The sequence below is a fragment of the Emiliania huxleyi genome (genome assembly GCF_000372725.1).
Source record: "Emiliania huxleyi CCMP1516 chromosome Unknown EMIHUscaffold_12, whole genome shotgun sequence".
In the NCBI taxonomy this organism is placed as follows: domain Eukaryota; phylum Haptophyta; order Isochrysidales; family Noelaerhabdaceae; genus Emiliania; species Emiliania huxleyi.
This window is the reverse complement of record NW_005201392.1, coordinates 7877-29695: the sequence shown is the minus strand read 5'-3', so window position 1 is coordinate 29695 and position 21819 is coordinate 7877. Positions and strand designations below refer to the sequence as shown.

The 21819-nt window shown below is 67.0% G+C and overlaps 4 protein-coding genes across 4 annotated transcripts; 2 read left to right on the top strand and 2 right to left on the bottom strand.

Moving 5' to 3' along the window:
- Positions 1 to 562: 562 nt before the first annotated feature.
- Positions 563 to 3001, top strand: EMIHUDRAFT_448936 (hypothetical protein; the record flags this gene model as incomplete). The annotated part of the gene is made up of 2 exons (XM_005790353.1): positions 563 to 1125; positions 2598 to 3001. 2 exons carry the CDS (start codon positions 563 to 565, stop codon positions 2782 to 2784), a joined length of 750 nt encoding a protein of 249 aa, XP_005790410.1. The 3' UTR covers positions 2785 to 3001.
- Positions 3002 to 3205: 204 nt separating this feature from the next.
- EMIHUDRAFT_433500 (hypothetical protein) lies at positions 3206 to 5348 on the top strand (the record flags this gene model as incomplete). The annotated part of the gene is made up of 5 exons (XM_005790352.1): positions 3206 to 3964; positions 4031 to 4204; positions 4275 to 4324; positions 4399 to 4478; positions 4948 to 5348. 5 exons carry the CDS (start codon positions 3209 to 3211, stop codon positions 5112 to 5114), a joined length of 1227 nt encoding a protein of 408 aa, XP_005790409.1. The 3' UTR covers positions 5115 to 5348.
- Positions 5349 to 11611: 6263 nt separating this feature from the next.
- On the bottom strand, positions 11612 to 12118 carry EMIHUDRAFT_351578 (hypothetical protein). Its single transcript, XM_005790351.1, has one exon. The coding sequence runs from the start codon at positions 12111 to 12113 to the stop codon at positions 11766 to 11768; it is 348 nt and encodes a 115-aa protein (XP_005790408.1). The 5' UTR covers positions 12114 to 12118; the 3' UTR covers positions 11612 to 11765.
- Positions 12119 to 16035: 3917 nt separating this feature from the next.
- EMIHUDRAFT_448934 (hypothetical protein) lies at positions 16036 to 20598 on the bottom strand (the record flags this gene model as incomplete). Its single annotated transcript, XM_005790350.1, has 15 exons — positions 16036 to 16317; positions 16391 to 16455; positions 16906 to 17224; positions 17294 to 17440; positions 17688 to 17849; positions 18104 to 18203; positions 18315 to 18420; positions 18479 to 18524; positions 18732 to 18791; positions 18937 to 19013; positions 19090 to 19156; positions 19443 to 19551; positions 19628 to 19688; positions 19864 to 19927; positions 20158 to 20598. The coding sequence occupies 15 exons, from the start codon at positions 20596 to 20598 to the stop codon at positions 16036 to 16038; spliced, it is 2106 nt and encodes a 701-aa protein (XP_005790407.1).
- Positions 20599 to 21819: the final 1221 nt, after the last annotated feature.

The window sequence follows — 21819 nt, the reverse complement described above, 5'->3', positions numbered from 1 at the left end:
TATTCCCGCTGAAAATCGCTAAAAATCGCTTCGAAAAAGAATATAGAATCGGAAGAATAACGTATAAAGGCCAAAGGACATTGCTCATTGGCTTTGTGACGCTCGTCAATCACGGCCTGCCACCCAATCTCACCGAGAGTGCGTGGGGTGAGAGTGCCAAGTTCTTCGAGCTGCCACCCGAGGCCGAGCGCGCGTGCGCCTTCGGCTCGGCCGAGGCCAACCGCGGCTAGGAATCCTACCTCGGCGTCGGCGACGAGAAGGCCGACTTCCGCGTGCCCGACCTGCGCGAGACGTTCAGCACGACGAGCACGACAACCCGTGGCCAAGCCACGCTGCGCTACCCGGCCTCAAGCCGTTGGTGCTAGATACGCCTCATCAGGGTGATAAGGAAGGTGAAGCAGAGGTGGGAGCGTGGTGTCATCGCAGAACTTCATTAACGAGCCAACTTCGCTAAGATATGCTGCTCGGTCCCGCCGCCGTCTCGCCCGCGCCCCCGCGCCGCCTGGGCGCGGTGGACGCAGCCAGCACTCCGGCGAGGTCGACCTTCGAGCTCACCGCCGGCATGTCTGACGTCGATGCCTACGCCTTCCTCTACTACGCGCAGTACGTCAAGTACAACGAGCGGGCCGCGAGCGAGGCCGCAGGGAGTCCGCTGGTGCTGAGCAGCGTCGAGAGCATGATCTTTGGCAGGCCCGCCAGGTGGGGCGAGAGTATCAACGTCGTCACGTTCCTCTGCCCACCGGCGGCGTGCGAGGAGGAGTCTGGCGTCGTGCGGCTGCTGCACGCGTGGGTTGCCGATTCGTCGGAGGACTGCAGCAAGCCCGACGTGTGCAACACGAGCGTCATGAGCTACTCCAAGCCTCCCGGCGCGGCGCTCGCCGGCCTCGACGTCCCGCGGCCCGGCCACCCGCTCTACCGGCCGCTGATGGCGTGCCTGCGCGAGAACCGCACGCCCACGCCACAGTTTGCGCGCTGCGAGCCGCTGGCCACGTCCCGCCAGCGCGAGCTGTGCGTGACTGTGCACCCCGACGCAATCGGGTGCGGCGGGCGGCTGCAGCCCTCGTGGGCCTTCGACCTCTTCGAACGGCAGCGCACCGCCATCATCGGCGGGCAGTCCGCGCTCAAGTCACTGCAGAGGCCCTCGCCGCCGCACCTCCACCGTCGCCGCCTCCCTCGCCACCCCCACCCATGCCGCCGCCGCCTTGGCCGCCCCCCTCAACCCCCCTCCCCCCCTCGCCGCCAGTGAGGGCGTCGCCGTCGTCGTGTGCCGGCTGCGAGGGCTCAAGCTCCTCGGCGAGCAACTCTCGCAGCCCCCCCCCCCCTCCCCCCCCTCCCCCTACACGCCGTGTGTCAGGCCCCGTCGCGCTGTGTGATGTCCCTCGCCCTGTGACAGCGCGCCCCCCCCACCCTCGGCGCTGTGGCAGTGGTGTACGCGCCTGGCAGCGTCTCCCCAGATCTCCCCAGATCTCCCCAGATCTCCCCACCCTGCAGGGTCGCATCGCCCGCCCTCTCGCGCCGCCCAACAACAGCCCGCGGCCCGTCTCCCCAAGATCACGCACAAGACAGTCGAGAGGAGACAGACAGCGAGGCACGCCCCCCCCTTTTTCGCGCGCCCTCGCCGACCCGCTCCTCCTCCCTTTCCCCCCTTCCAGGCGCGCCCGTGCTGGGCGAGCGGGTGCAGAAGAGAGAGAGAATGGAGGAGAGGGATGAGAAAAGAGGGAGAGGAGAGAGAGAGAGAGGAGAGAGGGAGAAGAGAGAGAGGAGAGAGGCGAGAGAGAGAGATTAGAGAACAGAAAAAGAAGAGAGAGATGGGAGAGAAGAGAAAGAAGAGAGTGCGCCCGTGTACTCGAGAGTCCTACCCCAATACCCGAGGTCATCCGAGATTCGCCGAGATCACAGGTGCAGTGCGTGAGCGCCGAGACGTCGAGCTGCAACGGCATCATCTTCGACGTGCTGCAGCGTATCGTCACAGCGGAGGAGGGCCGAGAGCTGGACGGCTCGCCGCTGCTCAAGCCGACGGCAGAGCCGGCGCGAGATCGCCGAGATCCAGCCTGACAGCCGCTCCTTGGTTCTCCTCTCTCCTCGCCGAATGGCGCTTGCTTAGCCTCGCTGAACCCCCCCCCCCCTCCCCTCCCCCCCCTGGCTCTGGCCTGCGACTCTGCTGGCTCTGGCCGTGGCAGCGGTGTGTGGGTTTTTGCTGCGGCGTGGGGGTTCTTGGAGCCAGCGGGTCCCGCTTCTACGCCCGAGATAGCCGAGATTGCCCGAGATCACCGGGAGATCAGCGGGCCCCGCTTCTCCCTTACCTCAGGTGCCGTCGACGCCTCCGACTTTGCTGTTCGCGCTCGGAGACGAGCTCGAGTACGAGGACGCTTCCGAGACACTTCCTTCCTGGCTGCCCTCTTCCCTCACCGCGCTGTCTCCGAGACACACCCTTCCTGGCTCACCGCGCTGTCTGCCCCACCCGCCCGTGCCACACACTCCCCGTCGACAGCTCCGCCTCCACTCTGCTCGCAAAGATTTGCCAGCCCCCCCCCCCACACACCCACCCACCACCCACCACCGACGCGTCCCTGACGCGTCCCCTGACACGTCCACAGGTACGAGGACGCCTTCACCTTCCCAAAGGCGCAGCACGGGATGCCCTCCCCCTCGAGCGTCATGCACGGCGTCGCATCGCACCGAGACGCCCCCCCGCCCAAGCCGCTCGACCTTGGTGTGGTGCGGCGCGTGCCCGAGCCGCAGGAGCCGCGGCGGGCGCTGCCGCGGCGGCACTCGCTGGGGTAGAGCTAGGGGTAGAGGTGTGCGAGGTCCGCGAGGCGGGGCGGACCCGGGAGCCGGGTGAATCCCGCTTTTACATGCCATCGTACCCCCCGCCGCCGTACCGGTATTCGGATGCAGCTGATTCGGACGTGCTGTCGTGTCTTGGTGGGGGGGCGCGGTACGCTGGATGATCGCGAGGCTACGTGGTATGTATGTATGTACTGAAGAACAGTGGTTAGGTAAGGTATTGTCTGGTCCAGGCTGGAAAAAAGTAAAAGAACTACCACGCTGCACAGTATACGAGGACTGAGCATCCCACACAAGGCCCGGCGCGAGCTGTGTACCGCGTCCCGAACTTTGCCGCTGGGGGGCCATGCCGAGCGCGGCTGCCCTCAAGTGGGGCGCGCTCGCCATCTTCATATTCCAGAATGCGGGCGTTGTCCTGCTGATGAAGCTGTCGCGCAACGTGCCGGGCACGCCGTACTCGACCCGCGTGGCGGTGCTGGTGCAGGAGGGAGTCAAGCTGCTGCTGAGCATGGGACTGTACATGCACGAGACGGGTGGGCCGCTCGAGGCGATTCGCGCCATCCGCGCCGACCTGCGCGAGAATGCCATGGAGTGGGTGCAGCTCGGCATCCCTGCGGTGCTCTACACGGTGCAAAACAACTGCCTGTTCATCGGGCTGTCGCACCTGGACGCGGCGGTGGCGCACGTGACGTACCAGACCAAGATACTCTTCACCGCCCTCTTCTCCATCGCCCTGCTCGGCAAGCAGCTCGGCCTGTCCCAGTGGGCCGGCCTCTCGAGCCTCGTGCTCGGCGTCATCTCAGTGCAGGGGATCCTCTCCAAGCTGCTGGAGAAGTACGCGGCCGAGCCTGCGAGGGGCAGCGGTATGGCGGGCGGCAGGCTGCTCTCCAGCCCTTATGGCGCCGGACCGAAGATGCTCTTCAAGGGGCACGGCAGCAAGGGCCACCCGGGCCACCCGCCCGCAGTGCCTCCTCCGCCGCTTCTGGATCGCCAGTTGGCGGCCGGCGCCGGCGCTCCCGCGGCAGTGCCTCCGAGCGCACATGCGATGGGCTCGGATGTCGCGCTCGGTATCGTGGCGATGCTGACGGCGGCGCTGTGCACCTCCTTCGCCTCCGTCTACTTTGAGCGGATGCTCAAGGGGTCGCGGAAGCCGTCGCTCTGGCTGCGCAACATCCAGCTCGCTATCTACTATGAACAGCGTCTCTTCACACCCGTAGCTGTGAACAGGCTGCGCAACATCCAGCTCGCTATCTACTGCGGGCTCGTCGCGACGGCGACGGTGCTGCAGGAGGAGGACGCGGCGCGCGCGAGCGAGGGGTGGCTGCACGGCTTCGGGGCCTACACGTGGGCGACCGTCATGATGAACGTCGCGGGCGGCTTGCTCGTCGCAATCACGATCAAGTACGCCGACAACATCGTGCGCGAGACCGCACCACCCACGGGACCGAACCCAGGCTGGGTTCGATACTGCGGAGGTATGGTACTAGGTGCGCGGGTTCGCGCAGGCGGTCGCGATCATCGTCTCCTCCGTCGCCTCGTGCGCTCCGCCCGCCACGCGCCGCCGCTCGCCGTGGGCGGCGTCTGCTCACACGCTGCGGCCCCTCCGCGCAGGTATTTTCTCTTCGACTTTCAGATCACCCCCACGTTTGTCTTTGGCGTGTGCCTCGTCGGGCTGGCAATCCTGCTCTACGGTGAGAGAGGAGAGTGGAGAGGCCCACGCACTCGGCACGGGGGTGGTCCTCGCGTGCGGGGGCAGCCGAGATGCAACCGCCGAGGTGTGGCCGCGAGGCACACCCGAGATTACCCGAGATTACCCGAGATTACCCGAGATTACGAGGCGTGGCCCAACCACGGCCGTCTGCTTGCTGCCAGTCCACCTCCGCCACCTCCGCCACCTCCGCCACCACCGCCACCTCCGCCACCTCCACCACCTCCACTGCCACCCCCACCGCTGCCTCCGCCGCCACCCCCTCCGCTGTCACCCCCACCGCTGCCTCCGCCGCCACCTCGTGGCCCGCGTCCGCCTGAGATGAAGAAGCCGCTGCAGTTGGTCGCTGGCTGGGAGAAGATGGGATAGGGAAGGGGCTCCGCCTTGCCGCTCGACGACGCCGTCGCTGTCCCCTCTCCGTTTCCGCAGCGTCTCTCCCTCTTGCTCCGTAGGGAACGCCTTGCCGATCGATTGCTGCACCTCGTGGTGTCCGGATGCGGACGCCGCTGAGCGAAAGTCGCTGGTGGGCGCCGACAGCGCGGAGAAAAGCTCGAATGATGCGCATCAAAGCTCGAGTCGTGACTCTCCCCCACTCTCTCGCCCCGACCAACATGTGTGACGCTCGGGTGCGCGGGCAGCGCGCGGCGCTGTGTGGAGAGCGTTGGCGTGCGCGCGGGAAAGAGCAGCCGTGGGGTGAAGTAGCGAGAACGATGGCCGCGTGGCTCGCGACACGCGAGCGGCGCGGCGCGTGCCGCATTCTGTTACCGTTAAGGGCAGGTCGACGGGTGCGGTGTGCTGTTCTCCCGGCGTATGGGTGTATGTGGCTCTTGGTCTTATCGCGAACACCCATCACGCTCTCTCCAGTGCGCAGCTTGGGTCCACAGAGAGCACAGAGATGTGCACTGCACAACACGACCCATTGTACCATCGTCTTCACCAGTTTCATGCTGGTGCATCAGTCATGCTCATGCTCAGGGGAGCACTGACTCTGCAAAAGCCAAAGCTCATCTCCGCCACCTTATGTGCGCCGGCCCGTGCCAGCGTCAACATCCCGCCCCGCCGGACCGCGCACGCTACATGCAAAGCGCTGGGGGCGGCGCGATCCCCGCCGCTAGCCTCGCCACTCAAAGATGTCGTCCCCCTCGCCGCCGCCGTAGTCTAGCCGCCTTGACCAAGCGCGCCGCACGGGCGGCTGCGGCGAGAGGGGCAAGAGGGGGGAAGCGCTGGCTGACGGAGAGGCGGCGATCATGCGGTTGCTCGACTTTGGCGCCAGCCGTGTCCGCGCGTCCGCCTCCTGCCACCGTGCCAACTCCTCAAAGAGCAGCGAATGCTGCAGCGACAGGTCAAAAGCGCAAAAGGAAGGGTCCGACGCGAGCATCTCCACGAGCGGTGAGGGGTCCGCGTCCGCATCAGGCCTGGCGCCGCCGCTGACGTCGGCCGCTGCCACGCCGCTGCCCGGGCTGCTCGTGCGCTGCAGCCGCTCCCGCAGCATGCCGTCACAGGCCCAGCAAACGCGCTGCACGGGCAGAGAGTGTTGTGAGGGGGAGGGGGGAGGGGAGCGAACGCGGACAGGGAGGGGGGGTGGGGCAAGGCGGCGTGAGGGAGAGATGCCACCTGCAACCGCGCCCGCTCGCGCAGGGCCGCAGCGCGGAAGGCGGCCACCTCCGAGAAGAGGGCAGCGGCCTCCTCGTTGGCGCCGCCGAGCGAGCCGGGAAGCCGCGCCATCAGCTCGCGTTCCCGCTGCAAGAAGGACTGCACAGAGGATCGCGCCTCAGCGAGGCACTCAAGCCGGAACTGCTGCAGCACTTCGCGGCTGCTGGACTCGAGGGAGCCGTCGGCGGCACGCCCGAAGCAGGCGGAGAGTGGCAGCTTGGGCAGGCTCTCGCGACTCCTCCACCGCCGCGCATGCAAGTCATGGTTCTTTGCCATGCTAGATCCTCTCGGGCACTCTGTCCTGCGCAGGCCGAGCGCGCAGACCACTGGGGTCAGAGGCCCCCGCGAGGGCGGGTGCGGCTGGGGGCGGCGTTGCAGGGGCTGCTCGCAGCGAGCAGGGCCAATGCGCAGACGGGGGGAGCTTTGTCACCAGTTCGGTCGAGGTAGGGGGTGCCCTGCACGTCGCGTTTCGCGTGCGCGTGCCTCGACACTTCATCAAGAATTCGGGGTTTACACATAGTTCTGGGGGGGACTCTTGATGCTTCGAAGGTGTTCCGCGATGTTTAGAGAGGCGATTTTCAGTGTACGTTTTCTTGAGCACTTGAGCACTGGATAGGGTCGATTCCGCATGGTACGGGACCCCTCGATCGTCTCGCCCTCCCTCACTGGTGTGTTCATTGGGGGGGGTCGTTTTCAGCTTAGTGGGAGAAAGAGAGAGGGGGTGGTGTTCTCTAGGCCCCTAAGGGCCCTACGCGCGGCGTGAGAGCTCGGAAGCGAGCTTTGCACGGCGATCGAGGATGGCGCGGTTCACCCCCTTCACCGAAGCGATGGAGTGTATGTAGCTCTTACGTACTCGTACATTCCCGGAGGAGGACTGCTGACAGGGTCTGCGATGAGGAGCGACCCGATGGGTTTCTCGGAGGTTAGTGCACCACTAACCGCCGAAGCGCACAAGCGCTGGGTCCTGGGAGCAAGAACCACTACGACCTGGGTCGGGCTCATACTAGCACCCCACCTCTCGCGAGCCGACGTTCTGGCTCAGCGAGGTTGCTGCGGAGCACTCGCGGACCGGTTCTTCTGGTCCAGCGAGGCCGCTGCGGGGCACCCGGCGGCTCGGGTCACTTCTCATTTTGGAGGTGGTGAGGGTGGGTGGCCAAAAAGGCGGCCACGCCCTGCTTTCCATCACGCTTTCGACTTCATCATTCGCGTGTGACCCTTGGGTTCCCTCTTCTTGCCGCATCGCACGCGGGTTACGCAGACCTGTACGATCAGACCCGTTGTGGCTGCGAGCAATGCCACCAGCAGGAAGGCCCACGCTGCGAGGGGTTCGTTATGGCGGAGGGACACAAGGCCGGAGACAGCGACGGCGAAGGCGTACCTGGGACGGATGGTTGGTGGTCCGTTGCGTGCTAGCAGTAGCGAGTATACACCAAATGGAGACGGTGTTTGCGACACTCGCACCCGCCAATGCAGCACGACGCGAGGAGCAGGACCGGACGCTCGAGGCAGACGGCGATGACGCCGCAGGCAAGCCCGGAGGCGGCGGTGAGGCCGACAAAGAAGGTTGAGAAGTCGGAGTCGTCGACCAGCGCCTGGAGCGAATGACACGAGACCAAGATTGCACCGAGCTGCCGCGGGCGCGGCGCAGAACAACGCAGCGTGCCGGGTTCTCGGCGTAGAGGAATGAGCGGAGGGAGAGAGCCCCGACGACGCCGGCCGCAGCGCCGACGGCGAAGATGGAAAATGTAACAACCTTTCGCAGCAGCAGCAGCAGCAGCAGGGTGGAGAGCAGGGCGCAGCCGGCAGCGAGAAGTGAGGGCATCGTGCATCGAGTCCAGTCGAGCTCCTGACCTTTGAGCACCGCATTCCACACCCACAGCAGCCCAACAAAGCTCGCGCCGCTGCCCGCGGCGAGGACGACTCCGCTGACGAGGTACTCCTATATCACATCACGCTTGCAACGTATCGCGCGATCTCCGGGGCGGGCTGCCCGGCCGGCAGGGCGTGCCCCCAGCGTGAGCAAGAGCGTGGCCAGCACGAGGGCGGCAGAGAGCGCGATTGCGGTCGCAGCCTTGGACGCCCCCTCGACACCAACCGTGAGGACGCGGTCGTCCCAGTCGTCGTCGTCCCCGAGTTCCGCCACGTCGCCGCCGCTCCCGCCCTGCTGGACGCGCACCCTCGAGCTGAAGGAGAGCGTTCTCTGGAACACCTTTGCACATACCGAGAGTGGGACGCGCCAGCAATAAGGGCTGCGCAAATTGCGGAGAGCACTACCACCTCCACCGACCAAGCGAGCAGGTCGTGGCTGAAGCAGGTGCCTTCGGCGCTGGGCGTGTCGAGCAGGCCAGCCGCATTTGCCGTGTCCACCGCACGGGCAAGGGCGCTCAGCTCCTCGGCCGACAATGGCAGCGTCATGCCCGAGGCAGGGGGTAGCAGCAACAGCCCTCCGATCAGCACCGTCGGCAGAAGGTGCCGCAGATCGACGGAGATGGTGGTGGTTTTGACGTATCCCGCCCGCGGCCGCCGCCGGACGATGAGGCTGATGGACCGCCGAGAGGCTGATGGACCGCCTCCTGTCTCGTCGAGCCGGAGGGACATGCGCGGGAGGAAGCCGTCCTGCGTGCGAAGGTCGCCCGGAAGAAGAGGGAGTGGAGATCTTCCTGGGTGAGCGAGGTATGGCTGAGAGTGGAGGTTTGCTATTCCGTCGCGGGCGCTCAGCAATGCCGGCGCATATGGTACGGTGTACACCTAGCAGCCGAAACCTGAGTACTCGGTGCCTCGTGCGACACTATCCTGACGATCTGGCGAGTCTGCGGGAGCGGCTCGGTCCGGTGACGCCGGACGGGCGGATGCTCTGCCTCGCTGGAGCCCGCAGCAGCGGATACGGCGCGGCGGCGTACACGAAGCGACGCGTCTTCCATGCTCGCCGGAGCGGGGACGTCAAAGGGAGGAACGGACGGACGACGCTGAGAAACATTTCCCGCGAAAAAGCACTAATAGACTTTCGGGTCACGATCAGTCTAACAGACGGCTTCACGGGCCGGTAAACGAATTCGTGGTGATCGAGAGAGACCGAGCCTCTGGGGGGGCGCAGACGGAGCCCCTAGGGGGTACTCCAAGACCATCGCGCGGACCTGCTCCTCGAGCCCCCCGTCATAACGGCGCGGACTCGCCCGAGGATCTCCGACTTCGACCGCGCGCGGCCCCCCTCTCGCACGTGATTGACAGTCACCATCTTGGCCAAGGCGAGGAAAGCGATGTACAAGCCGGCGTCCGGGGTGGGTAGAGATATTGTCTCGGAGCAGCCTCATGCCATGGAAAAGCATGCCGTAGTACTCGCGCCGCGCCCCGGCGGGCGGGTGGCGGCGCCGGACCGTGTCGATGGCGGCGAGCAGCCTCGAGTTGTCTGCCCACGGTCGAAGCCACTCGTAGGAGTACTGGACCCCAGGGCTGGAGATGACATGCTGGGACCCGCGGTCGCGGAAAGCGGCCTTGCGCGCAGCGTTGGAGGCCGCCCTGGCTCGGCGTCGAGCCTCGGGGTCGCCCTCGGCGCCCTCCTCCTCCCTGGACCGTGCCTCGCCGTGTCCGCGACCCACCGGGCGTGCTTGGCGCTCCTGTCCGCCTGCGGCTGCTTGCCGGTCCGAAAGTAGTGCGCCGCCGAGCCCGGTCGAGCCCGCTGCTGCAGAAGCCGCATGAAGCCCTCGCGCCCATCCTGCCAACGCGGGTCGCCCGCTTCGCCTCGGTAGGATTGGTCGCACTTGAAGAGGTGCTGATAAAGGCCGCACTTGGCTCCCACGGTCGCGCACCATCTGCGGCATCCGGGGAGCGGGCACTGGTTTACGCCCATGTCCAGGCACTCCGTCTCGAAGAGGTCGGCGCCAAGCTGATGCGAAGCGGACTCGCTGTTGAGGTGGGCGGCGAGGCAGGTGAAGGAGCGCGCCTCGTCTGCGTTGCCAAAACCTCGAGGGCCCGCCCAAGTCGGCAGACAGCGGGAGCACCCAACAGCGACGGTAGGGTCGGTGAGGGAGAAATGGGGGCAGCGGACCTCAGGCACCCCCTGCGGGCGGAAGGCCGAGGGCACGCCCTCGTCGAGGTCGTCGCCACCACCGCCATCGACGTCGTCGTCCTCGGGGCAAACAGGGCAAACGTCGTCGGATGGCGGCGGTTGCGGCCGGGATGGCCCGGACGGCGACGGGGCGTCGACGTCGATAGGCGTCGCCGCGTCGCCAGCCGCGCCCGTCGCCGAGGCCGCAGCGCTGCCCGAAGGGCCCGGCCCCGGCGCGTCGTCTCGGAGCGCTGTGCCGATGCCGAGGGCGGCCCCGGCCTCGCTGGGCGAAGCTGGCGGTCCCTGCCGAGGACCTCCGGGGCGCCGCCCACACGGGCGATACCGACACAGTGCCCGTCCCGCTCCAGGAAGAGGTGCAGGCCGGCTCGGACGGTGGCCACGTCGGTGGGCCAAAAGACGTCCGTCCGCCTCGCCCCGGGCGCAGAAAACGAGTCAACCACGATGGCTACGTGGAAGAGGTCGGCAACCCCGAGGAGAAAGCCGTCGCACCCGTACTGCCGCCCACCGACGCCCTCGAGAAAGGCGGCTAGGTCCGCGTCCTCCGCCGCAGCGATGCGCGCGGCCACCTACCCTTCGCTCATCGCACCCCCGGCGTCCGCCACCGCTCGGCCGCCGCCGCCGTCGCCGTGCCGGATGCCGCCGAAGGCCAAGCGGCGTGCGCTGCCAGGAGCGCGTCGCGGACGGTCAAGACGACGCCAGCGCCGCCCACATCGTACGGTTGACTGAGGCGGCGCCCGAGGACTTCGGGTACGGACAAATGCTGGCGGACTGCCTGCCGCAGAGAGCTGCAATCCGCCCGCACGCCTCCGCCCGCCCCGAACCCCGCCGCCTCAAGCACGGCCGGCTCCAAGACGCGCTGCAGCTGCCAACCGCACGACGCAACCACGCAGTCGCCGGTGGCATCTGCGTCCAGGGCCTGCCACGGGCGGCCGTCACAACCGGTCGGCGGCACGCCGGAGCCGTAAAGCTCGTAGTGCAGCCGCGGAAAGCGGCCCTGGTCGGGCGGAGCGAAAAGTCTCGACGCCGGGTCGACCATCGAGAATGTGGTATACCTCCATCGCTTCCAGAGCAGCGAGCTGGTCCGCGGTGCCGGCCTCGCCAGACGGGCCGCCGCTGGCCCCACCAGGCGGACCGCCGCCGGCCGCATGCCGCTCAGGAGGCGCTTGGATGGGCGGCGGGCCGTGGAGGCCTGGCGCGGAGGCGGGCGGCGGGGAGGCCGAAGGCGGAGACATGCAATTTTATGCAGGCGGCGACATGCAGGCGGCGAGATATGCAGGCGGCGACATGCAATTTTATTCGAAGTACGAAGATAAGGAGTGTACACCCTCGAACCCTGTTGCGTGTTGGCTGTTTTGGGGCACCACAGTACGAGTACGTGCGGTGTACCTCACTCTCCTCACACAAGTCTGATGTAAGAAGAAAGATGTCCCGCAACTTGTAAACACGGACTACAGTACGGCTCTACACATATGAGATATGTTGTCGCCGCGGGCTCTCTCTCACACAGCTTTTCTCTGGGGGGGCCGCGCTCGGTGGTACAAGAGTAGACTACTATTGCGAGGCGACCACCCACTCCAGGTAGGCTTGCCGCTCACCGGCCGAATGCAAGCCGTCCCACTCGAAGAACGGAACGCTGATCACCCGCCAGCCGGCCGCCGCGAGGAGGCGCCGCTTGATTAGCGTGTGCCCGTTGGGTTTGCGCACACCCCGGCCGTCGGGCAGCAGGAAGTGAGTCGGGCCGTCCACCTCGATCGCGATGCGTGAAGAGGGCAGCGCCAGGTCGAGCGAGTAGCCGGTGCGCGGCTCGACGTACTCCTCCTCGAAGCCGAAACGGACGGCGGCGAGGGCAGCCGCGACGGAGCGCTGCAGCGCCGAGACCCTCACTTGTGTATCGTGCATGGCGTCGCAGCAGAGCCGCCGCTCGGACTCGGAGAGAAGGTGCTGCTGCGCGTCTGCGGCGTGTTCCAAAAAGAGCCAGAGCTGCCACTGGTGCAGCTGACGGCGCTCCTCGATGCCATAACCCGACGGACCCTCCCAAAGGGAGCCGCTGACCACGCGCGAGCACTCGGCGAACAGCAGCGCGTGGTACTGGTCTGCCGTCGCAAACGCCCACACCGTGTTGGCCAGCGCCTGCGGCTTGAAGCCAGCCAGCCCGCTGCGCACCGCCGCCTCCGCCACCGCCGCGAACAGAGCGTCTGCAGCCACGCCCGCCGTCGCATACGCCCACACCGTGTTGGCCATGTCCTGAGGCGTAAAGCCGGCCAGCCCGCCGCGCACCGCCGCCTCCGCCACCGCCTCGTAGAGCGCGTCCGCAGCCACGCCCGCCGTCGCATACGCCCACACTGTGTTGGCCAGGTCCTGCGGCTTGAAGCCAGCCAGCCCGCTGCGCACCGCCGCCTCCGCCACCGCCTCGTAGAGCGCGTCCGCAGCCACGCCCGCCGTCGCATACGCCCACACCGTGTTGGCCAGGTCCTGAGGCTTGAAGCCAGCCAGCCCGCTCCGCACCGCCGCCTCCGCCACCGCCGCGTACAGCGCGTCCGCAGCCACGCCCGCCGTCGCATACGCCCACACCGTGTTGGCCAGGTTCTGAGGGTTGAAGCCAGCCAGCCCGCTGCGCACCGCCGCCTCCGCCACCGCTGCGTACAGCGCGTCTGCAGCCACGCCCGCCGTCGCATACGCCCACACCGTGTTGGCCATGTCCTGAGGCGTAAAGCCGGCCAGCCCGCCGCGCACCGCCGCCTCCGCCACCGCCTCGTACAGCCCGTCTGCAGCCACGCCCGCCGTCGCATACGCCCACACCGTGTTGGCCAGGTTCTGAGGGTTGAAACCGGCCAGCCCGCCGCGCACCGCCGCCTCCGCCACCGCCGCGTACAGCGCGTCTGCAGCCACGCCCGCCGTCGCATACGCCCACACCGTGTTGGCCAGTTCCTGAGGCTTGAAGCCAGCCAGCCCGCTGCGCACCGCCGCCTCCGCCACCGCCGCGTACAGCGCGTCTGCAGCCACGCCCGCCGTCACATACGCCCACACCGTGTTGGCCATGTCCTGAGGGTTGAAGCCAGCCAGCCCGCTCCGCACCGCCGCCTCCGCCACCGCTACGAACAACGGGTGCACCACCCTCGCCTGCAGGCCGCACCTTGCAACGCCGTGAGACACGTTGGCCAGCTCGCGTGCTCGGCACGAAGAAACCAGGTCGAGCGTGCGCTGCACCAGCTGCTCAAGCCGCCCCTCGTGCCGCCGCTCGATGCGCTGCTTGCCCAGTTTGTTCCACAGGTTCGCAGCGTGGATGTGGTTCAAGATCGCGCTGTGGGCAGCAAAGAGCCTGAGCAGCTCGTCGGCGCCGCTGGCATGCGAGATACGGCCGCTGAGCTGCTTAGCATCGAGCTGACCTCCGGCAGCAGAGGTGTGCCTCTCGTCGCGCGATCCCGCACCACGCATCGGCGGACTCAACCGGCGGTCGCTGTGCTGAGGCTGCCCCTCGCCGCGGCGGTCGCGCCGGTCATGGTCGCGCCTGGGATCGTGGGACCGATCATCGCGCCGATCGTACAAGTCGCGCTCGCGCTCGCCCATGCTTGGTCGGTCGTTGCAGCCGCGCCGCTCAACGTGCCGCCCGTCATGATGCGGCCATCGCTCGCCTCGCAATGGCTCGTCGCGCCATCGCTCAGCGGCGTGTGGCTCAGCGTGCCATCGCTGCTCGCGGCCACTGCACCAAGAGGCGTTGTAGCCGCGCCGCTCGTCATGCCGCCCGTCATGGTGCGGCTCGCCTTGCCAACGCTCGTTGCGCCGTCGCAGCTCATCCCGCCGCGGCTCATCGCGCGATCGCGACCGCCGTCGCGGCTCGCCCCGCCATCGCCGCTCTTCGCGTCCGTACTCGGCGCGCCGTTGATCATCACGCCAGCGACGCTCCTCGCTCCGATGCGACATCAGAGTTTGCTCGCAACAGGAACAACATGCCCCGGGCCCCGGGACGGCGTCTAAAACTAGATTTAGGCGCCTGATCGCACTCGTCCCAACCGGGGGCCGCTGACTCGTTCTGCGCGCCAACGGCTGGTGACGCTGTGTTGCCCTTGAGCTAGTCCTTCCCCGGTCGCCTAGCCTCTGCGCTGTCTGGCGGACGCCTGTATGCCATGCGCGCGGACCACGCTTGCGTGGATTTGTGGCTGGCAGGCTGACCCGTGTGCGGGGTAACCCGCGCGCGGGGAAGCTTCACGGGTTCGAGTCGTCAAACATTGAGCAGCGGAGGTGTGCCGAGGGGGACCGGGAGGCGGTAAGTCGTCGTCGCCCGGCGCTGCTTGCAGCACCATGGCGAGGGCGCTAAGAGGTTCCTCTTTTCCGCGCCCCCCCCGCAAGGCGCGCGATACACACATCTCTCAGCAAAGCGATGGTCCCAAAAAAGAATTCTCTTATCTTGATGGGAGAAAGGGGATCTCTCTCTCTCTCTCTCGTGTATGTATGTACCTGGGAGGATCGACGCCACAGTGGACCCAGCGAGTGGCCAGAGCTGTGGGTGGTGCTCCAAGCGCTCTGGGGTCTGAGATGCCCGAGCCAGGGCCCGAGAACTCGAGCCCGAGAGCGGGGGCGGGTGTGTGTGAAGGCGGAGATCAAGGCTCTTGCGAGCGAGGCAAGACAGGGACGGCACCGCGCCGAATTCAGTTTATGTGGCGCTTACAACATTCCAAGGCTGACTGCTGACATGGTTTCGAGTTAGTGCCAGTGCGCGCCAGTTCCGTTGGGCCAAACTTTCTTCTTTTCAGCGAGACCGGGTTGGCTGCGGCAATCTGGCGAGCGTTGGGAGGCAGGACTGCTCTGACCAGCCACGCACGGCGCCCTGACAAGCCAGAACCGGTACAACCCCTGTGTCCGACCCCTGTTGCGCAGCAACACCTTAAACTTTTTAGGCCCTCCAAATTCGGGTCGGAGCGTAGCGGAGTGGGCCCCGAGTTTGAAAAGGGCGACGGACGCTTGCGTCCTAGCCTCCAACAACGCCTCCCCGGCGCAGAGGTGGGCCCCCGGAGGGATGCGCAACCGCTCCACGCCACGCCGCTACCACCCATGGAGGGGGGAGATGGGGTCCCCCATAGGCTCGGTCCCCCAGAGGCTCTAGAGAGATTTTTTTGCGGCATTTATATTTTCTTTTTAGCCTGTCGGCGCTGCTGACTGCTGCACAATTGACCACCTGCGTAATTAGCTCGCGGCCTTATCTGTAGATAGTCTTCAGCATTCAGTGTAGACGACTATGCCTACACAGCCTCGCGCACATTGTGGGCAGTCAAGAGAGAGCATGCACCTTCTCAGGACAGCGCCACCAGTGCCTCTCTCTTGGACCGGAAAACTTGGTGTGGTCTCGTGTGACCAAAATGTGGGACCAGTGCGGCATCGCGCCATCGACAGCTCTGAAGTGCGCCTCGAAATGGCACATTGTGGCAGCAGTCAGCAGTGCATGTCTGATAGCTAGAGTAGCAGCGCCAGGGTCGCAGGGTCGGATCGTGTCAAAACGACGAGCCTGGCTCGCCCGGCCGGCCCCGGCGTGCAGTACAGACACGTCGGCCAGTACAGATCAGTCGGTATGTCTCTTGTGCACAGGGAGAGTGAACCGTGCCCCACTAAATCTATGCTCATATGTGGTCTATCAATGAAATATGAATGCGGAGCTCTTAGACTTTCTTTTTCGAAATCGTGCGAGTACTCTGCTTCTTTACTTGCTCGCCCTGCACGCTGCACCCTGCACCTGCTGGTGCTGCGCAACTGGGACCTGCCACCTGCGCGTGCTGGGACCACAGTCCACGCGGGCCTGCACTGGAGCTGCAGCTGCGCCCCTGCCGGCTCAGCGCGCCCGCCCGCGCTCCCACTCGGCGAGCGCGCGGTCGCACCGCGCCGCCAGCCAGGCGGCGCACCGAACGTCCTTGTTGTAGCCGTTGCGGTTGAGCGACGGCGTCTCAAAGTCGGCGCGCGACCACTGGTAGGCGAGCACGATGCGGCCCATGTCGAGGATGGCCGCCACGTACTGCGCCTGGAACTGCGCGCGCGAGGGCAGCGAGGGCGCGCCGCCAAACTCTGCGGCCGCCGCGAGGAGCGACGCGTGGTAGTGGTCGAGCAGCGCGCCCTCCTACGCCTCGGCCAATCTCGCGTGACCTCGCGTGATCTCGGCAGGTGGTAGCCGCGCAAGCAGCGCCCCCCACCTGCGCGAGCGCGTCTGGAGCGAATGCGGCGCAGACGTGGTGCGCGACGTCCGTCGCCGCCAATCCTGTGCCAATCAGGGGAAGAGGGGGAAGAGGGCTGTGTGTGTGTGTGTGTGTGTGTGTGCGTGCGTGCGTGCGCACGCGCGTGCGTGCGTGCGTGCGTGCGTGCGTGCGTGTGTGTGTGTGTGTGTGTGTGTGTGTGTGTGTGTGTGTGTGTGTGTGTGTGTGTGTGTGTGTGTGTGTGTGTGTGTGTGTGTGTGTGTGTGTGTGTGTGTGTGTGTGTGTGTGTGTGTGTGTGTGTGTGTGTGTGTGTGTGTGGGTCGGGGGGGCAGGGGGGCGGAGGTATCGGTGTGGGGGGGTGTTGGTGTGTGCGTTAACGCTTGGGGGCGAGACAGGGGGTGGGGGAGGAGAGGTTAAAGAGTGGTGCGGTGTGGGGCGCGGCGCACCCCAGCCGGTCCACTGAAATATGGGGAGATATGGGAGATATGGGGGAGATATGGGGAGATATGGCGCACCCCAGCCGGTCCACTGGAAGTCGATGAAGCCGACGGCGCCGCCCTCGTGCAGCAGCAAGTTTGCCGCCTTCGGGTCCCCGTGAATGAGAGTGCGGAAGCGGCGTGCCGCGTTGCCGCCGGCGCCGCCAGCGCCGGCGGCAACGTCGTCGAACGGGTGGGACTCGGCCGCGGCGTCGCGCGCCACGCGCTGCAGCCTCTGCCCGAGCGTCTGAAGCCGCTCGGAATCGACGCCGGCGAGCTCCTCCGCCGCGTGGAAGCGCGGCCCGAGCCGCTCCGAGTGCTCCGTGTACTTTGCGGCGAGGCGGTCGAACTGCGCCGCCTATGGGACATGTCTCGGACATGTCTCGGGCATGTCATGGACGTGTCTTAGCCGGTCGAACTGCGCCGCCGGCTGCATCGACGGCTGCGTGTACATGCCGGCGGGCCAGACCGCGGCCTCCAGCTCCGCCGCCGCCTCGCCGCCGCTGGTAGAGAAGGCGCCTCCCTCCCAGAAGAAGGCGTGGAGCCGAGCGAGGGCGGCGAGGGAGCGGCGCGCCTGCGGGAGATATGGCGAGACACGGGGGAGATATGGCGAGATACGGGGGAGATATGGCGAGATACGGGGGAGATATGGCGAGATACGGGGGAGATATGGCGAGATACGGGGGGCACATGGGGCGGCGAGGAAATGGCGCGCCTGCCCCGCGTCCAGCAGCCCCACCTATGGACATGCACATGCACCTGTCTCGGACATGTCCCGGACATGTGGCGGACGTGTCCTGCCACGCGTCCAGCAGCCCCACCTGCGTCCATCCCGCCTCGGGCGAGAAGTCCGAGAGCAGCATCGAGAAGGCAGAGTCGATCGGCGATGCCTCATCGGGCCGCATCTCGACGCGGTACGCGCGCGGCGCGTGCACGCCCGCTGCCAGGAGCTGCGCGCACGCGGCAGAGCCAAGGAACCCCGCCTCGACGTCATACGAGCGCGCGTCACGCGCCGAGGTATGGGGAGGTATGGGGAGGTATGGGGAGGTATGGGGAGGTATGGGGAGGTATGGGGAGGTATGGGGAGGTATGGGGAGGTGTGGGGAGGTGTGGGGAGGTGTGGGGAGGTGTGGGGAGGTATGGGGAGGTGTGGGGAGGTGTGGGGAGGTATGGGGAGGTACGGGGAGGTACGGGGAGATGTAGATGTGGGGAGATATGGGGAGATATGCGCCTCGACGCCAAACGAGCGCGCGTCACGCGCCAGCTTTGCGGGCTGCTCGCGCGCCTTATCGCGCGCAGCATCGAGCTCGCCCATCACCACCCGCTTGTAGAAGGCGCTGCGCGGCCGCACTCGCCCGTCGCCGCCCTCGGCGCCGTTGCTGTCCCCGGCGCCCTCCCCCTCGCCCCCGCCTTCGCCCCAAACGAGATCCAGCCGGCAACCGTTCGACATCATCCCGCGGAACGCGCCCTCCTCCGGTGCGTCGTACCGCAGCAGCTCGCCCCCGCCCACCGCCTCGCCCAACCAGCGGCGGCAGAGCGGACGCCCGTCGAGGCCTATGGACATGTCTCGGACATGTCTCGGGCATTCGTGGACGTGTCCTAGTGAGCGGACGCCCGTCGAGGCCCCGGGCGACGTCGGCCGCCTGAGCGCCCCACGCCTGCGCGCACTGCGCTGCGATTGAGTTTTGCCCCCGAACGGGTGTGTCGGTTGTAGTCCGGTCGGCGTTCGTGGAGCTTCAGCTGGAGGCTAAGTGAGGCCACGGGGCAGCGTGTGGCTGTCTGGTAAGCCGCAGCTAGCCCCGTGTGCTGCGCGTGCGTGCCCCCCCCCCCCCTCCCCCCCCCTGCGATGTTCTGTGTCTTCACGCCTCTCGCGGGCCGGCGGACTCGGCGAGGAGGGCGAGGGCGCGCGGGTCAGACCGCATCGCCTATGGACATGTCTCGGACATGTCATGGACGTGTCCTGGTGAGTGGTCCGACCGCATCGCCTTGCACAGGGACGCGTACATGGGGAGATATGGGGAGATATGGGGAGATGGGGAGATGGTGGGAGATGTGGGGAGGTATCGTCGCCTTGCACAGGGACGCGTGGGCCGCGCCGCAGCCCTTTGCCGACGCAACCACTCCGAGGGCGTTCTTGAGCGGGCCGCCTATGGGACATGTCTCGGGCATGTCTCGGACATGTCATGGACGTGTCCTAGCCGAGGGCGTTCTTGAGCGGGCCGCCCGTGCGGTGGACGAGCGGTGCGCCGAAGAGGTCGCTGACGCGCCCGCCGCTCGCCCGCACGAGCGCCTGGCAGTGAGAGAGCAGCAGGCGGTGTTGCAATCATAGTGGGCCGGCAGGGGTACCAGGGGGTTTTGTACCGAGGAAGAAGAGAGGAATCAGACGGCTAAGTGTATTGTGGCTGCCCGCAGGCGAGGGCGAGAGCGGCGGCATGCCGGACGGCGGCGGAGGCGAGGGCGGCGGCGGGGAGGACGGCGGCGAGGGTGGCGGCGACGATGGCGGCAGCGGCGGCGGGTATGAGAGCGGCGGCGGCGAGGGAGGAGACGAGGGCGGCGGTGGGGAGGGCGGCTGGCACGAGCGCCTCCGGCGCGGCGGTATCCCACAAACTCGTTCCAAAGTGCATGATTGCGAGGTCGGCGCGGCCCTCGGCGACCGAGCGCAGCTTGTTGCCCGCGCCGCCCACGCTCTCCCACGTACCGCCTATGGGACATGTCTCGGACATGTCTCGGACATGTCATGGACGTGTCCACGCGCGCCCACGTACCGCCCTGCGCGAGCGCGGCTGCTCGAGCCGCCTGCAGTAGCGCGTTGCTCGAGTCGCCTGTGGTGACGACAGGTCGCTCCGCCGCCGCCGCCGCCGCCGCCGCCGCCGCCGCCGCCGTCGCTGTCGCCGCTGTCGCCGCCGCCGCCGCCTCTTCCGCCGCCGCGAGGCCGCCGCCCAACGCCCCGCTGCCGGCGCCTACACAGCAGTGGGTGTGAATAGACGCTGTTCACACCTCGTCCCAGCGCCCCGCTGCCGGCGCCGACGAGCGCGTACAGCACCTGAGGCTCTCCGCCCTCCTCGGGGAACGGCAGGCCGACGGCGCCTACAACCTCGCCCACTCTCGTGAGATATCGCGTGCCTCGCCAGCCCCGAGACTTGGATGTCGACCGCACCGGCGACCGCCCTGCCGTCGACGGCGATTCCGACGAGAGACTGCACGGCGGCGGCGGCGAGGGAGTTGGCAGCGGGCGGCAGTGAGGGCTGCGGCGGGAGGGCGGCGGCGGCGAGGGCGGCAAACGGCCTGCACGTTGCCCAGCCGGCCCTCGACAAACTCTCGCGTGCCGTCGAGCGGGTCGACGAAGACGGCGATGTCGGCCATCGGTACGGCCCGCTCGCACGCCGCGTCCGCGCACAAGTCTTTACGCAGCACCGGCGGCGCCTCGCCGGGCACGCCCTTTTCTGCGGCGGCAGCGTCGTCCTCTTCACCAACGACGAGGAGGCCCGGCCACGCCGCGCGAAGGGCCGATACGATGGCCTGCTGCGCGGCGAGGTCCGCCTCGGTCAACACCGTGTACCTGAACTCTTCGCCCGGCTTTGACATGACGTCCAGCCCGTTCGATTCGCGGTTCGCCTGCACCGCCCTGATCTCACGACAGCCGAGCCTCGCCGCATCGACGCACGTGGACAGCAGCGCATTGAGCGGCACCGGGAATGTGGTGCCAAGCGCGGTGGTGCCAAGCACCTGCATGCCTGGATCACAACGGAGCGTCGGCTCGAATTCTTTTTGCGCGGTAGGCGCGTATCTTCGCTAAGGCTCGCGCCCCTCGCCGCCCCTCCTGAGGGAGGGTGTAGAGGATGTAGAGTGTAGAGCGCTGTAGAGCTGTAGAGATGTAGAGCGCTCTGGAGCGCTGTAGAGCTGTAGAGCTCTACATCCGCCGCGTGACGATGCGCCTCCGTTGTAGAGCGATGTAGAGCGCGATTTTGCTGTAGAGTTTGTTGTAGAGGCTCTACAGCCAAACCGCCGGGAAGGCAGTGACTCAAAGAGGTCGAGCCGCGCTAATATGGGGTGTCTCCGAGCTTACTGGAGCTCTGATGGACAGCCCTGACTATCCCTGACGCACAGAGAGTCACTCCGACGGCACACAACACCCTATAACTGCGTCATGACCAGCCTGCCATGTGTCGCCGGTGCCGCATTCGTCGCTGTGCTTCTTTAGCAGGCGGTGGACTGTCGGCTGCGAGGACGGTCGCATTTGCGCGAGGCGAGGAGAGCATTTAGACGCGTTGCATGCGCCATGACTCGCGCCAGCGCGTGCGGGAGCTCCTGGCTGAGCGTTGAGTCCAGGCGAGTTGCGCTGGCCACTATCGCTACGCCGAGCCGAGCTGACGCGCCGAGGCGCCGGCCAGTCGCAGCCGTGAGGCATGCCACAGCAGCAGAGGCACCTGCCACCCATTGGGCGGGCAGACAGAAGGCCAGGGCAGCACTGGCAAGTGCAACGCGCCTCATGTCGGAGAGCGACCGTGCCTCGTTCGCCGCTTATGATGTAGAGTTTGTTGTAGAGATTTCACGTTGTAGAGCGCCTCTACATCGCTCTACAACGGAGGCGCATCGTCACGCGCCGGATGTAGAGCTCTACAGCTCTACAGCGCTCCAGAGCGCTCTACATCTTTACAGCTCTACAGCGCTCTACACTCTACATCCTCTACACCCTCCCTCAGCGCCCCTCTAAGTGCTCATGTGCACCGAGCCCACGTACGCACCTGCATGTGTGGACGCGAGTATTAACTAAGATGAGCCGCCCTCCCCCCCACCTCTCCTCCACACTGCGGCCGCCGTCACTCACGCCGCCCGCCGCCGCCCTCCACCTCGCCCACGCCGCCGCCGCCCTCCACCTCCCCCACACCTCCGCCAGCCTCCACGCTGCCTTTCCCGCCGCAACCCTCTCCTTCGCCGCCCCTCGCCCCCACC

Coding starts and splice junctions, on each gene's coding strand:
- EMIHUDRAFT_351578 (XM_005790351.1), bottom strand. CDS start 12,113: ATGCACGATACACAAGTGAGGGTCTCGGCGCTGCAGCGCTCCGTCGCG.